General features: G+C 39.0%; 1 protein-coding gene across 1 annotated transcript in view; it reads left to right on the top strand.

Moving 5' to 3' along the window:
• Nucleotides 1-14,572, top strand: part of cacna2d2a (calcium channel, voltage-dependent, alpha 2/delta subunit 2a) — a 212,519-nt gene that overhangs the window by 92,618 nt on the left and 105,329 nt on the right. Inside the window, exon 4 of the mRNA XM_084736056.1 lies at nt 13,794-13,853. Within this exon, the coding sequence (XP_084592182.1) occupies nt 13,794-13,853 (60 nt within the window). The remainder of the gene's footprint in view (nt 1-13,793; nt 13,854-14,572) is intronic.

Here is a 14,572-nt window from a genome sequence, read left to right as displayed (position 1 = left end):
TGTATTACACCCATAAGTATGCTGTGACAATAATGCTGAGGGGTTTCAGCTGCTGCTGCTTTTTTCCTGCTCATGGAGTTTGTTCATGTGTGTTTTTAAACATACTTTGTGTGCAGAGATGGGCGGTATTTCAATTAAATGTATTTACAGTAAGTATTTAATTGCACAGAGCTTTTGTAGTTTTTATTTTGTTGAACAGAAAAAAAGATGTAATTTTAGGGCTGAACAATTTTGAAAAAATATCTAATTGCGCTTATTTTGACAGATATTACAATTGTCATATGACCAGGATATTAGAGGTAATGATAATTTTTTACATTATTATTCTAATTTTGAAAACATGTTAAAAAGACTGTGTTGTGATTTTTTTTTTTTTTTTTTTTTTTTATGAATCTGTACCAAATGAAGATTTTGGTACAGATTTTGCTTTTAACAAATATTGCACAACCTATGATTTGAAAATTGCAGAAAGTTGTAATACGACTGATAAAAAAAATTAAATAAATAAATAAAAAATTAAGAGTTAAGGGCTAAAAAAAAGTTAGGCAAGGCATTCTGGACCACATAAATATGTGAAATCATTTTTTCAGGAAAAGTTGTCTCACATCCTTAGCATAGAAATCACAGGCTTTTATAGGCAACTGAGAAAGGTGGAAGGTCCCATTTTTCAACAATCCATTCACTACAAAATGATTAATATATAAATTGTTTCACATAGTTCTTTTAAAGTCAGACCCGCTTTTCAGATACTAAATGCCTAAATAGTATTTTCAGATTTCAATTTACGTAGGGCTGCAAATAACAATTATTTTAATTGTCAGTTAATTTGTTGATTATTTTCTTAATTTAATCGAGTGCTTGTTTCATTTATAAAATGTTATAAAATGGTGAAAAATTTCAACCGGTATTCAGATTTAAGAAGCTGGAGTCAGAAATTCCTTTTTGACTTTTTTTTTCTTTAAAATTTGCCCAATCCAATTAATCAATTAAAATTAGTTCTTGATTGATTTAATGATCAACTTATAATTACCCTACTCTACCTGTGTTAAAATAACTATACTTTCTCATACCAGTATTTTGTATTTGCTCCTCCTACATTTGATGAACAAGTAATTTGTAATTTGTAACAGGATACTTTTTGATGCATTTATGGCCCTCTCTGTGTGTTTTGGCATTATTTGAGCTTTTGTCAAGATGTGAAAAATTGTTTGTTGAAATATCAAATGGCACGTGAGCTCTCAGTCATCTTCTGTTGCATTTGTGCTGGAGCGTGCATGTATATAAATCACTCTCAATTCCGATCAAGGAGACATTTGCCCCACATCTTGATGCCTTTTCGCTCTGCTTTCCCGACTCAGCCTGCTGAGGAGGCGCTTGAAACAAGCAGGTCATCCAGGCAGTCGCACACACCTGTTAACAGATGTAGCAACTAAAAGAGCAGTAGTCTGCTCTGTTTCTCTCCAGCAGAATGTCACTGGGTTTCTTCTGACTTATTTATTTTTAGCTATCACTTGTTCCAGACAATGGCTATGCAATTTTCTCCTTCTCAGTCACCTGCAAGGTCGATGCCTTATGGGCTGCAAGAGAAACAAGACGTCTGAATCTTTTTTTTTTTTTTTCTTTAAATGGCGCCTTTAGGCTCCCTTCTCCTCTCACTCGGTCCCTGTTGTCTGAATGATGCCAGGAACAGCAGGAAAGGCCGGGCAGCAGTTTGGGCATGTCTGTGACTATCTGTCAAACAATGGACAGTGAGCCCAACCAGCCAGACGCTCACATGTCACTGAGCTGATCCCAGCCCCATTGACCCACACTGCTCCGCCTGCACGCTCACCCTGAGCCCCCTGCTGGCCCTTGTGTGTAGGACACCTGGCTACCTGCATATCTGTGTGCTGTTGACTCACTGCGATGTTCCTGCAGTGACCTTGTCTGACCTTTACGTCTTTTATATCTACGCTGAGTGCGTGCATCGTGACCTGTGTCTACATGTGTGCCTGCAAGTAAATAATGTAATAGAGCTGTTTGTAGCATCCATCCCATAGGAGGCTTAATTGAAATTACAGTGGTAGTTGCTCCAGTGAATGATAATGCGCAGTACAATGGTCTTTGGCCCCGTTCTGTGCTATGATGAGTCTGCCACTTAGCTTCAAAGGCTCTGTGGTTTAATGAGCGAAATGCATATTATTTTGAATGGAGGATTTCAAATGAAACAAAAAGTGCCCCAATTAGAAGAGAATTAATATTGTTTTTATGGAGATACTTCAGCAGTCAGTAATATATTAAATTAGCTCATTTTGCTCCTGTGACATTGCTTCTAACATAATCGTATTTTGATTATATCCATATTACAAACTCAGAAGTAGACTGATTAGTATACAAGAGCTTATGATCAAGGTCGATTATTTTCAGCGTAGCTCTGAAGAACCATGTGTGAGCAAGTTCAGCTGCTGCTGGGAGCTGCTGTATTGTTCCAAAGTAAAGACAGTCGCCTTTCTTGTGCCATTGAACTACACACAGAAGCTCCAGCACAATGCTGGCAATCTACAGTGGAAATATGGTGTTTGTGTGGGCCTGTGTGGAGTGTGGAAAGCTGGTGTTTGATTTTGAAAAGCTGGTGAGTTTGCTGCCGCTGTGGGTAGGTGACAGCTCGCGTCTTCCAGATCCCGTCTCCGTGGAAACAGCAGAGTGGAGTTGGGAATACGCTGCGATGAGTGGGGAAATATAAAAAGAAAGTGTTAACATTTTCCGTTGTGGAGGGGGGAGATTATGGAGGGGTGGTGGTGGGGGGGGGGGGGACAAAGGCAGGGATTATCTCAGCACATGCTACAATAGCTCTACACACACAGCCTCTGCAAACGGGCCTGCCACGGGGTGCTTTGGATCACAGAACAAAGACAGGGTCTCCCACCCATCCATGCAGATCCTCTGTCAGAGTTAGCTAATAAGGACTACAATACCCAGCTGCCAGTAGCAAACCAACCGGGGACCTGGAATTAAGGGTCATTATTTCTCCTCATTATGGACTTTAACATTGTTTGGACATTCTGAAGAGGAGAGCTGATTCTTATTATCACTGCATCCTCCTCACTGCAGTTTGTTTCTGGAACTTGAGTGTGTTTAATTTTACAGTTACATTTTTTGGGCCAGTGGTTCTCAAATAGTGGTCCAGAGACCCCTCAAGGCAATTAGGGGGTTAGGGGGTCCATGGGAAGTTTTGCAATTAGTTCAATTAAATGACCATGATATTAAAAAATAACTGTTTATTCATGAATTTGTTTTTAAAAGGCTTCTTTGTTCAACAAATTCTGTTTTAATCTTTAAAACTAAAATAGTTCATTGATTCCTTCTAATCTAGAAATACATAATAAATATGTCTGCCAGTCAAACACACATCACCCACATGTCACCCACTAATGGTGGAAACTGGCTCTTTGTACATTTCTCTTGTGTTGCTCATAACAAAGTAGAAATGTAAAAAAGCAGTGAAATTATTCCAAGGGACATACACAATCTGTACATATATAAAACCCCCAAAACAAATTATTAATTTAGAAATTTGTTTCATAATTTTGTTATAGATTGCTGGTAGCACTTAATAATAACCATCATTAATAAATGGTAAATTAACAGTTAATTCAAATTTAATTAATACTTATTTAACTGTTAACAAGCAATATTAGATATTTGTTAATGAACACCAAATCATTGGTAAAACTTTAAGAAATCATTGCATATAGAATTGGACTGGATATTTGCAAGACTTTATTATAAAGTTGCAACTGATGCTTTTAATACCTAACGTGCTTTTATACATAATCTGTATATTACATTTACCTATAATTCTGTAAATAATGTACTCAAAGCTTGTATCCTAAATCTTAAGAAAGTAGTTTTATCGCCTAAGTTGTTTTTGTGCCTGCATTTTGAAAGTCTTCCCGGATGTTGCATTTTTGTTATTGTTAATTTGACCGCAGAGCCCTGCACATGCAAAAATGACCCTAGAGTTTTACCTACAGGGCCACAGACCAGGCTGCTGTAGTTAATGAGTTGGGAGTAAGAACTTGTTAGCTATAAATTAGTTTATGATTCTTATTATCTGGACAGTTGCTGTAAGGTTGCAGATGATAATCTGAATCATTTGTTGGGGGCTATTCTTTGCCCAACATATTTCTGAAGGGTCCACTGTCTCTATGGGCCCCCCTGCCCCACAGGCCCTAGAACAACCACTCTGCCTGCACTGTATATTTATGCCCCTTGTTCTGTCATTTAAGTCAAGCCACTGACAGGAATGAGTAATAATGTAAGCAATAAAAACATGTCACAAGTTTGCAGGCTTCTTCCCGTTTCACCCTGCGTTCCTGACAACTTCTGTCCTGTGTGAAGTCAATTAAACTGTTTTGAAGTTGGCCTGTGACTGTGTTGCTGGAATTAATATGGCGTTAAGAGGAGGGAGAAAGTTTGAGGGCAGTAAACTGAGACAGATGGAGAGAAATGGAGTACAGCATATGATGGCAGGATAAAACAGCCAAGCGAAGAGGAGAGATAAAAGGATGGCGAGAGAATGGGAGGTGGTGGCAGTGGTGAGGGTGCGAGGCGGAGTGAAAGTGAGTTTGTCTGTGATGTTTTAAAATTCTGGAGTGGAAAGTCCCTCCATCTGTTATTGTGGGACGGTTCTGACTCAGTGATTTCTATGATTGGCCTTAATCCCGGCCGAGTGGAGAAGACAGAATGAAGAGCTTAAAGCAGACTGCTCTCACTCTGACAGGCTCCACTGGCTGCTGCTGCTGCTGCTGCTGCTGGGACTCACTGCTACGCTCAGTCTGCTGCCCCCTAATGGGCTAACTGCTGCATGACACTGCACTTCTCTGCTCAGTACAGCACGTTGAGCAGCTCTTAGGGCCGCGACACGGTGGTGACATTTTGATGTAACATGAATTTGTCAGCAGCCTTGAAACACAGCAGTTTTCACTTTAATGCTCCTTGCTCCGTCTGCCGTGATTATGACCTCAAATGTCTTCACACACCATGGGAGCAACACTGCCCACGTGTCCTTAACGCTGTCTCGAGGTAAACATGCCAGTGTTGATGATTCTTTCTAAACCTGTATTTGTCAGTAAGATGTAGTTTCTCGTGATGCTGTGTCTATTTAATTCAACAATGTGGGAAGGACCCTTAAGAAGCTGTTCTATATTTAGACGCCTTTTTTTTTTTTCCAAAGAGCTTAGTGGCTCACCATTATGATTGTCGCTGTCCACGGCAGCCAATCACTGTAAAATTTACTAAGGGTCTTCCCTCACCGCGCTAGTCGCTCTGAGAAGGTTAAGTGACCTCAGCAGAGTCATTTCACAGTCTTTTGGTCCCCAAGGTGACTCGAGCGTTCCCAGAAACCGAGCTGAGGGGGTCATTTAGAGCATGTTGAGTACCTTGATTCAAGGCTGCAATCACACATACAGACCGTGTCGTGTTTTCTCAAGTGCCCTCTCACTCAAACACACACATTGTAAGGGGCTGTTTTGGAGTGTCCCTCCAGATCACACAGACGACGACAGTGTGGTGTGTCGAGTGCCCTTTAAGTTAATGCTCAGTGGAAGGGCCTAACAGGCTGCAGCAATCACACAGGCGGCCCGGTGTCGAGTTGGCGCTCACCACAGCATGACGCTGTCCGTCCCTGGTGTGCTGTCATTCCCCTAGAAATAACATGACTTCGAGTGATTAAACTGCTCCCCTCTGGAACAGAGCAAACCGAACAGTTATGAATATTAAAGATCCTAATCGCCTCACGCTGAGCTTTCCGTTATTTTTTTCCCCCTGCTGTCTTCTTGCTCTGTGAGTTCACAGAGAGGAAGTGCGGCTTTTCACCGTTAGGGCTCTTGGACAGTGAAGACACAGAGGTGGGAAGTAACGAAGCACAAATTAGGGCCCGAACGATACTGAATTTTTGGGGACGATGCCAATACCAATATCAGGGGGTAAAAATAATTCTGATAACTGTATGTCAGCTGTTATTCTTTATAAAGAATATAATATATAGAATATATACATAAACACATTTTTTTGCAATGATCCCTCAAAAGTGGCAATATATCGATTTTATCTCGATGTTGTAATATGAGACTAGATATTATCTTAGATTTTAATATCGTTATATCATAATATGGCATAATTGTCATCTTTTCATGGTTATAAATGCTATATTACAGTAAAGTGATGCAATTTTCTAAACCTACCAGACTTTTCAAGCTGTTTTATTATTTGCTTTTATCTACTTGATCGTTATGTCCACATTAAAATAAAATCTCATTGTGTTAATATTTTGTGAAAGCACCTATGCCCATATTATAGTATATAACTAATTTATATACTGTTTAGTAATCAAGCAAGGCATCATATTCTGTGAAATCATATGTTTGTACTACCTGAGAATTTACTGTATGTGTAAATGTTTATATCGAGATATATACGGTATGTTGCGGAATGGAATATTATTCATAAGCCATATCTTCCAGCCTTAGATGGGACAATAACACACAGAAAAGACAATCCCTTGGTGTATATCACATGACAGATGTAACAAGATTAAAATGCAGTAAAAGATGTAACAAGATGAACAGACAAGAGAGGGACACTCAACCGTGGAGAAAGGGTGAGGTTCAGTTAGCTTTGAAGGACATTTTTGCCTTTTTCTATCTGTGCAGAGTTCATTTTTACTTACTTTATAATTTTATACTTTGACTATATTTCAGAGCCTGTACTTTTACACTTTTACTTGAGTAAAGATGTTGAATCGGTACTTATACTCTTACCAGTTTTTTTCTGTATTTCTGACTGAGTAAAGACATTACCCAGCTGCACAACCTGCTGTTCGACTATTTGTACAGCTACACCACCACCTGCGCCATTATGTCCTTTGTTTGCATACATGACAGACTCAATTGTGTGTTGTTTAAGGCCATAGACCTTGTGGAGGCACTTCGCATGCCACTATCCATTACTGAGTTGTGTTTATGGTTCTTGACCTTGCCTGAAGGCTCGGTGACAAATGGCCCAACATGTGATGCATTTTGTGTCAAGGTTACAATGGCAATAACATTAGAGGGTCTGCGCTCATGTCATCGACTCTTCTGGTGTCTTTGTGCCTGTGTTGCTGTAGTGTTATTTGCTGTGTTGTGTGGGCCTGTACCGAGCTTATCTGTGCTGTACTGTGCTGATCTCACTATGCTCATCCAGTGCTCTAAGCTGCTTGGGCTCCAGCCACCAGCATAGATGATATATCCCTGCCCCCCTCCTTCCCACATCTCTCACTCTGATTCATTGGCTGTTTGTGTTGCCCATCCATCTGGGCCAACACAGAGGAAGGAAAGACACATGAAGACACATGGCTGTTTTGGAGCAGGGGGACTGCATTAAGCTGCTCGGGAAGAGATAGGGTCCCAGAGAAATGGTGGCCTACCAGGGGGAGAGGGAGGAAACATACCGGGGGAGAGGCAGCTGGAGAAACTGGGAGTTAAAAAAGATGTGTGGGCTACGCAGGGGGAGAGAAATGGATTTTCTAAAGGGACAAAGTCGAGATTTCTACTGACAGATTAAATGCTGAGAAAAAGACTGAGCCATGGGGATGAAAGGGTAGCTAGATCAGAGATCATGACAGAGGGTTGAGAGGAAGAAAAGGTTGGAAACAGTTCTGTAAATGCTTGTTTTTCTATATCCTCAAAAATAACTTTACGTACAAAAGCTACAACAAGGAAACTTTAATATTGCGTTAATTGTGGAGGCTCCGGTAGACAAAAGTGGTAATATTTCCACCACCACAACCACAAATTACAACATGCACCAAAAATGAAATTATTGAAAGAAAAATCTCCTCCTCTTTTCTTTTAACTGGCTGTACCTTTGTCAGGGAAAATGTAAACACTGGCTTGTTTCATCTGATTTCACAGAGAATCTGACCTGGTCACATGAAACAGACAATCTTATCACATATTGGGCCTCATGCTATTTCTGGATAAATTTTCTCTTATTTTTGTTCATGTCCACGATTTGTTCTTATTTTGTTAGTACCCAGTGATGGGCTTTATCAGTAACGTTTATCAGTAACGTGGGAAAAGGAAACACATAACGAGTTTAACCCCTGGGAATAAGCCATGAGTTTGGCAAATGCAGTGTTAGCTAACACAAGTTTGTGTGGAGCTAATGTTACCGCAGCTAGTAAGCTGATGTTAGTTAGGTGGATATGCTAACGCTTGCAGCTTACGTTAGAGGAGATAAAGAGAAAGTTGAATCCATTCCCCACATCAGTGCTTGTGTTTTATGTTTTCCAAAGACTACAACAAAGAAGCCACTGTCCAGACTCATGAAATACAGTCCTCTTAGGAGGTGTACACTCCTGTAAAAGTCCTGTGCACACTGCTTCAACTTGTAGAGAAATGCAATACTTGACAGACCTGCAGTGCCCTAGTTACAGTGGCTAACCTATGATTGGACAGTTGCTGGTCGCAGGAGGGGCTTAGTATAGGGCCAACTGTCTCATTTGCCTGTATCTCTTACAGAGACATCACTATTAAATTGAGACTGTTTTATAACCAGTTAAAAACTCCTCATAGTAACTTTAATAATCAAAAAAAAAAACATGACATATTCCAACTGTTGTGACAGAGAGTGAAATCACACGGCTTTAATTTTCCGGTTAAGCTCAGACCTGGAAATGCAGCGAGATTATTGTTCAGCTGCTCAGTGTTTATCCCTAATTGAAAAATGTGGTGTTCATAGTTTCACCAAGAGATTACCACGGTGGTGCTGCCCTTTAGCAAGGCTGACCCTCTCTCATGGAAAAAAAACACACAATTACTGTCTTTTCTAATGGACTCTTTGGTAATAATTTCAGTGGGCTAATTAGATCCTCATTCCATTGTTTCAATGGCCTATTGTCTCATTAGGAAAATAATGAAATTTTATCGTTGTTATTTAAGGCTTGTTCAGGTGATTAAAAGCACAATGCGAAAGTGTAAGAACACAGAGGACTCAAAATGGTCCAGATTTTCTGCCATTATGTGTCTCAAATGAGGTTGGTAGTACCACATTACGTACATACTTTAAACTATTATGCTCCACTAATGTCCCCATACGACACCCATAAGAGCCTGGACTGATATTCTGGTGTGTGTGTGTGTGTGTGTGTGTGTGTGTTTAGAGGAGGTGGAGCTGTATTGTGTCTGTGTGGCTGCGAGTGGGAGGGTCTGCACAGATGAGGTGGGTGGGGCGCTCTTAATAGAAATAGGACAGCTTTTACTATAATGAGAGTTTATGTCTTGTGTGTGTTTTTGGTAGATAAAAAGCCTCTCGTGGTAGGGGAACGCTTCCTTCAGTGTGCCTCCACAAATGAATGAGCTTGTCCTGTAGCTGGGGTCTAAATAGGGTTAGTAATTTCAGAGCCCTGGGACTTTACGGCTGATCGCACTATTCTGGGACGGGGACAAGATCGCCCCCTAGAGGCCTGGGGAAACCTAGATACTGAGGGTGGGATGCAGAGAGGGAGAGAGACTCTGAGGCTTCACCATATTTGCCACTTGAATGACTTCCTATATGCAAGCCCACATACAGTAAGCTTCTTCAGAGATAAGCCTGAGCTACATCACGTTGAATGATGTTAGACTCTTAAAGCACATCAGTGGGTAGTGATGTTTGATGCGAGCTTGAGATGAGAATATTAAAAAAAAAAGTTAATATAATCTGTGGTGAACTGAAACTCAGTACGCAACCTGAAGTACTGTTAGATTATTGAAATATTACTCAACTACGAGTAAAGCTATTCGTTTTAAAAATACCAAGTGAAAGTACAAAATATTATTCTAAAAAAACCCACAATATTAGTAACTTTTTAACCATTGATGTTTAATGGATTGTCACTAGCAGGCGTTTAATTAAAATGAGTTTCTGTTTCTCCAGATCTGCTCTCTGAATCACTTCGAACTCCTGCTGTTTTGGTCAGTCATGGTCACTTGTCCAAACCTGTGCTGCTGCAGCAGAATTTTTTCCCATCCGTGTGTCATGGTTTTCTTTGGCCCTTTTGCGATCAGATAACCTTACTAGCTACAGAAATGCAGATGAAAAGTTTGGGTGTTTATTCAAATTGTAAGCATCAGTAGTGAAATATGATCTTAAAAGTAGTGCGGTAGATTATATAGTGTAATGCATACTTAGTACTCTAAAAATTACTTATTTATAGCAATTTGAATAGTTGTTCTGAAGAACTTGTTCAAACTGAACTATCCTCCATTGATTCAGGAAATAGAAGATGATCTAAACAGGTGGACAGACCTACCCCTACCAGAGTCAGCTGTGTAAAAATGAATATTTTGCCCAGGTTAATGTACTTATTTCAGTCACTTCCTATCCCTCTCCCTAATAGTCTCTTTAAGAACCTTAATAAAACCATAAGCGAATTCATCTGGAACCATAAAGTACCCAGGGTGAGCTTGGAGAAATTATCGTGGGATTATAAAATGGGTGGCCTCCGACTCCCTAACTTCAAATTTTACCACTGGGCAGCACAAATAAGATTTCTCCTATCTTTATTTGAACGATGTTGTGCGCCCCCCTGGACACAAATTGAACTTCATGACCTTGATGAAAAGGTGGAAAGTGATTTTATTTATAAGTGGAATTTAAGAAGTATTGTTAGTAAAACCAAGAATCCACTCACTGTCCACTTGGTTAGATCATGGTATGAGGTTCATAAAATTATCAGAGTGAGGAATGATTTGTCTCCCAAAACACCTTTGTGGAAAAACAAACTCATACCAATGATCTCTGATAATCAAATTTTTAAGTTTTGGTATGACAGAGGGATAAGATAAGTTGAGCAGTGTTGGAAATGGATATCAGAAATGATGAACTGTATGCCTCTGGAGAAGATCACCTACGTTCTGAAGAACAGATACGATGCCTTCTTAAAGATCTGGCAGCCCTTTATTGAATATATAGGAAAGCTACCTTTATCAACTGTGGATTCACTGTAACCTTTGACCTGGTCCATTGTAGGCTGATACTAATGTTCAGGTACAATAGTTGAGATATTTTGGTGACAAGCATGTCACAACTTAATAAATGTATTTGACTGTGTGTGTTTTTTTTTTTTTGTTTTTTTTTTGCTATTTACTTGTATTATTATTTTTATTTAATATTATTTCCTGTTATTTATTTAGTTTATGTAATTATTCTTTCACCTCATAGTCTTTTGTTAACTGTGTATCCATTAATATAATGAGTTGTACTGTCCTTGTAAAAAAATTTGAGTAGTTGTAATTTGTTACATAGTTTTTTTTTTAAAGATTTTATTCAGATTTTTCAGAATATACATTGAACACTTTCCACAATGACAAAACAAAGATGCACAACCTTAACAACAAAACAACAGATGCCATAACAAAATAAGACCTACATAAACAACAACAAAAACAAAACAAAAGAAAATCTAAAATAAATAAAAGAAAATAAATAAATGAAACTAAACAAAACATCAAACCAGATTCAAGCACATAGACCATTGTTTCTCTTCTTTTCTTAATGCACACCATACTTGTAATGCTTCTTCCCATATGAAATCATACGGGGATAATTGTTATTTCCACATAACTCAGAACACAAAATATCAGTGTACACCTGCTACAACTGAGAAGTGTTTTCAGTGACATCATTTCCATCTGCTCTGTGAAGTGGATGTCATGTCTCCTCTGTGTGGGGAAAAAGCATCCAAAAGAAAGAAATTTACATCTTTGTTGGTCTCATGAAGACACTCCTTGTCTGTACATGTTGTCTGTGTCTGTAGATGAAGCATTTTGGGTGGATATGGTGAAACAACCAAAATGTGTGCACCAGTGCATGATACTAAAAAGAAGAAGAAGTGTATGATGCACAGGTCCTAGAACTTCAAAGCTGATACACACAGTATAAACAGACAGTGTGTATTAGATTAGAAGCATGTGCACATTAAATATTCAGCTCAATTCATTAGGGATGAAACAACTTAACAATAAACTATGGTAGAATTTTACATGGTTATTATTAGCATTTGAAATTTTAATTATCATAAAAACCGTGTTTGATTACCGTGTTTTGAAAAATAGTAAATATTATCCAGCATCAAGTGAAGCTATCAGCAGTCTGCCAGATGCAGGTGCAGCAGCAACATGGTGTCTTTAATGTAAATGCACATTTGATGAGGGGTTTTATATGTTTACATATATTATTGGCTATTTTATTATTTTATGTTCATGCAGAAAAAATGCAGTGTTTAATTTTATTTGTGGGTTTCAATACAGCATATTTTAGCAATACTGCAATAATACTGATGAATGTGATTATGTTGGTCACTATAATCCTGATATGAAATTTTCATTCTGTTTTATTTTTTCAAGTCTTGGTGTGCAGATGTTTCAGTTTACCAACAGATAGTTGATCAAACCATGTATTTTGAGCTGTATTGGCATGTGACTGTGACACTTACCAGCAACCTGACAGCAGCAAAAGCCATGAATTTAGAATAACAGCAAACATTACCTTTGTAGCTAATGTCTACCTCTTATCTACAAGCATGGACAAATATCTTGTTGACTCTTTGGCAAACAAACTACCGCTAGCAGGGAAAAGTACACACAGCTTAAAAACCAACCTGCAAATGTCAAGATCAGACAGTATGGATGGTGTGGATCTACCTCAGCACCACTGATAATAATGATCTGTGCCTCAGCTTGGTACTACCAATTTGTTTACATTGTGTCTCACACCTCTGGCAGCTCAGCTGTAAGTTAAATATACATTATCATTCTACGACTGTGGTTGTCAACAATCTGGCAATGTGATGCATATCACGATACACAGGTCACAATTCAATATATTGTATCTTGTAATCAAGGTTAAATATTGATATTTTTAAATCTAATTTTAGGAAAACTGTCACAATATAAAGAACAAACCATCCTATGCATAAAATCTGAGTTTTAAAAAAGTTTACTTTTTTATTTAGTCAAAGCAGTGAAGATACATAACATTGTTCTCTAGTGGTTGGAGGTTTAAAAACAACAGAAAATGAATCACTGTGACAAATCTTTGCATGTATCATGATAGATTGTTTTGAGAATCAGTACAGTATGACAAAACTTAATATTGTGATTCGAGTTTATCGATATTTTCTTGTCCCTCTAATCACCTGAAGGCCTGCCATGAAAATGTACATACTGACTTATCATAAAATATATGGACATGACCTCAACAGTTTTTGCTGACCCCAGTACTGCCTGTTGTGTTTACACGGGCGTTTGTTGGCATAAGAATGTCACCAACATTTTATGGCAAATGTTTAATATTTACTAAGCACAATTTTTGTTAACAGAATATTTTGTCACATCCCAGTTCCATTGTCTGAATATTGCCAAGAATTAAAAAAAATATATATAACTTTTAGAACAAAGTAATTTGAGCTACAATTTCCAGCTTCTAAAAGCATTAATGTGTGTTTAGCCAGTCCACCATCAGTTTTTGATCAGGGTTTGTGGCCATACTATTTTGAACCAGTACTGTACGGGTACAGTGTTGTTTGGCGCCTTGTTCATTTCTAACTGTACGAGATTTTGTAGGCCACAAGGTCACTTCACCCATCTCCCCATTTGCTTGTCTGTCTCTCTTTCTCACACACACACACACACATGCATGCACACACACTCGGGCACACACACACACATACAAATCAATGTCCTATTGACGTCTGACACTCAAACTGCTGTTTTTGTGTTTCCTTGTAGAAACTGGCCAGGGAGGCGGAGCTGCTTCAGAGGGAGCATGTATGGCAAGATGGTGTGACGGTAAAGTAGGACACCCACTCCTCTCCCTCCTTCTCCAAGACCTCTTCTTTCCTATTTTCCTTTTCCAGGCAAACTGGTTTATCTTCCTATGGACTACTCATTCCCATCTGTTTTCCAACTTCCTCTCAATTTTAGCTCTTTTCCCCTCTTTTACTTGTACCACTTTAATGACAATGTGATCAGCATCACAGAGACAATGTGACAATAAATCTAATTGTATTCACATGGAAAAAACGCACAAACGCAGTCCTACATGTGTACACAAACTATACACTACACAGTAATGGCTTACTTTTGGGTTTGTTGTGTTCATGGTCTTCAGTATTATCTAAGAGCCGTCTGTCCGTTTTGTTTCACAGGCCACAGTTGGAAGTTGAACATTGCATTCTTTTGCAGCTGACCTTTAAAACACTAGAGATCCGCTCTTGAAATCTAAAAAAAGGAGAAATGGTATTACTCTGGTTTCTGTGTTTGTCTGTGTGTGTTTGTGAGCCTGCGTGCTCCGCTGACTCTCAAATTTGCAAACACTCAAATGCCCCCACAAACATGCGTGCATACTGATGCACACACACACGCACACACACACACACACATATATATAGCCTCACCCGACAGATACACATGCACATTCCCTACTGTCATATCCTCTGTCTCCAGGGAGACGAGCTCGCTGTCATGGTACACTTCCCACAAATGGATTTTTAACCCAGCGCCTCCTG

Source organism: Lutjanus erythropterus, chromosome 2 (assembly GCF_056507025.1).
Source record: "Lutjanus erythropterus isolate fLutEry1 chromosome 2, fLutEry1.hap2, whole genome shotgun sequence".
Taxonomy (NCBI): Eukaryota; Metazoa; Chordata; class Actinopteri; order Lutjaniformes; family Lutjanidae; genus Lutjanus; species Lutjanus erythropterus.
Note: the sequence above shows the minus strand (reverse complement) of the source record. Positions and strands in the feature narration are given on the sequence as shown.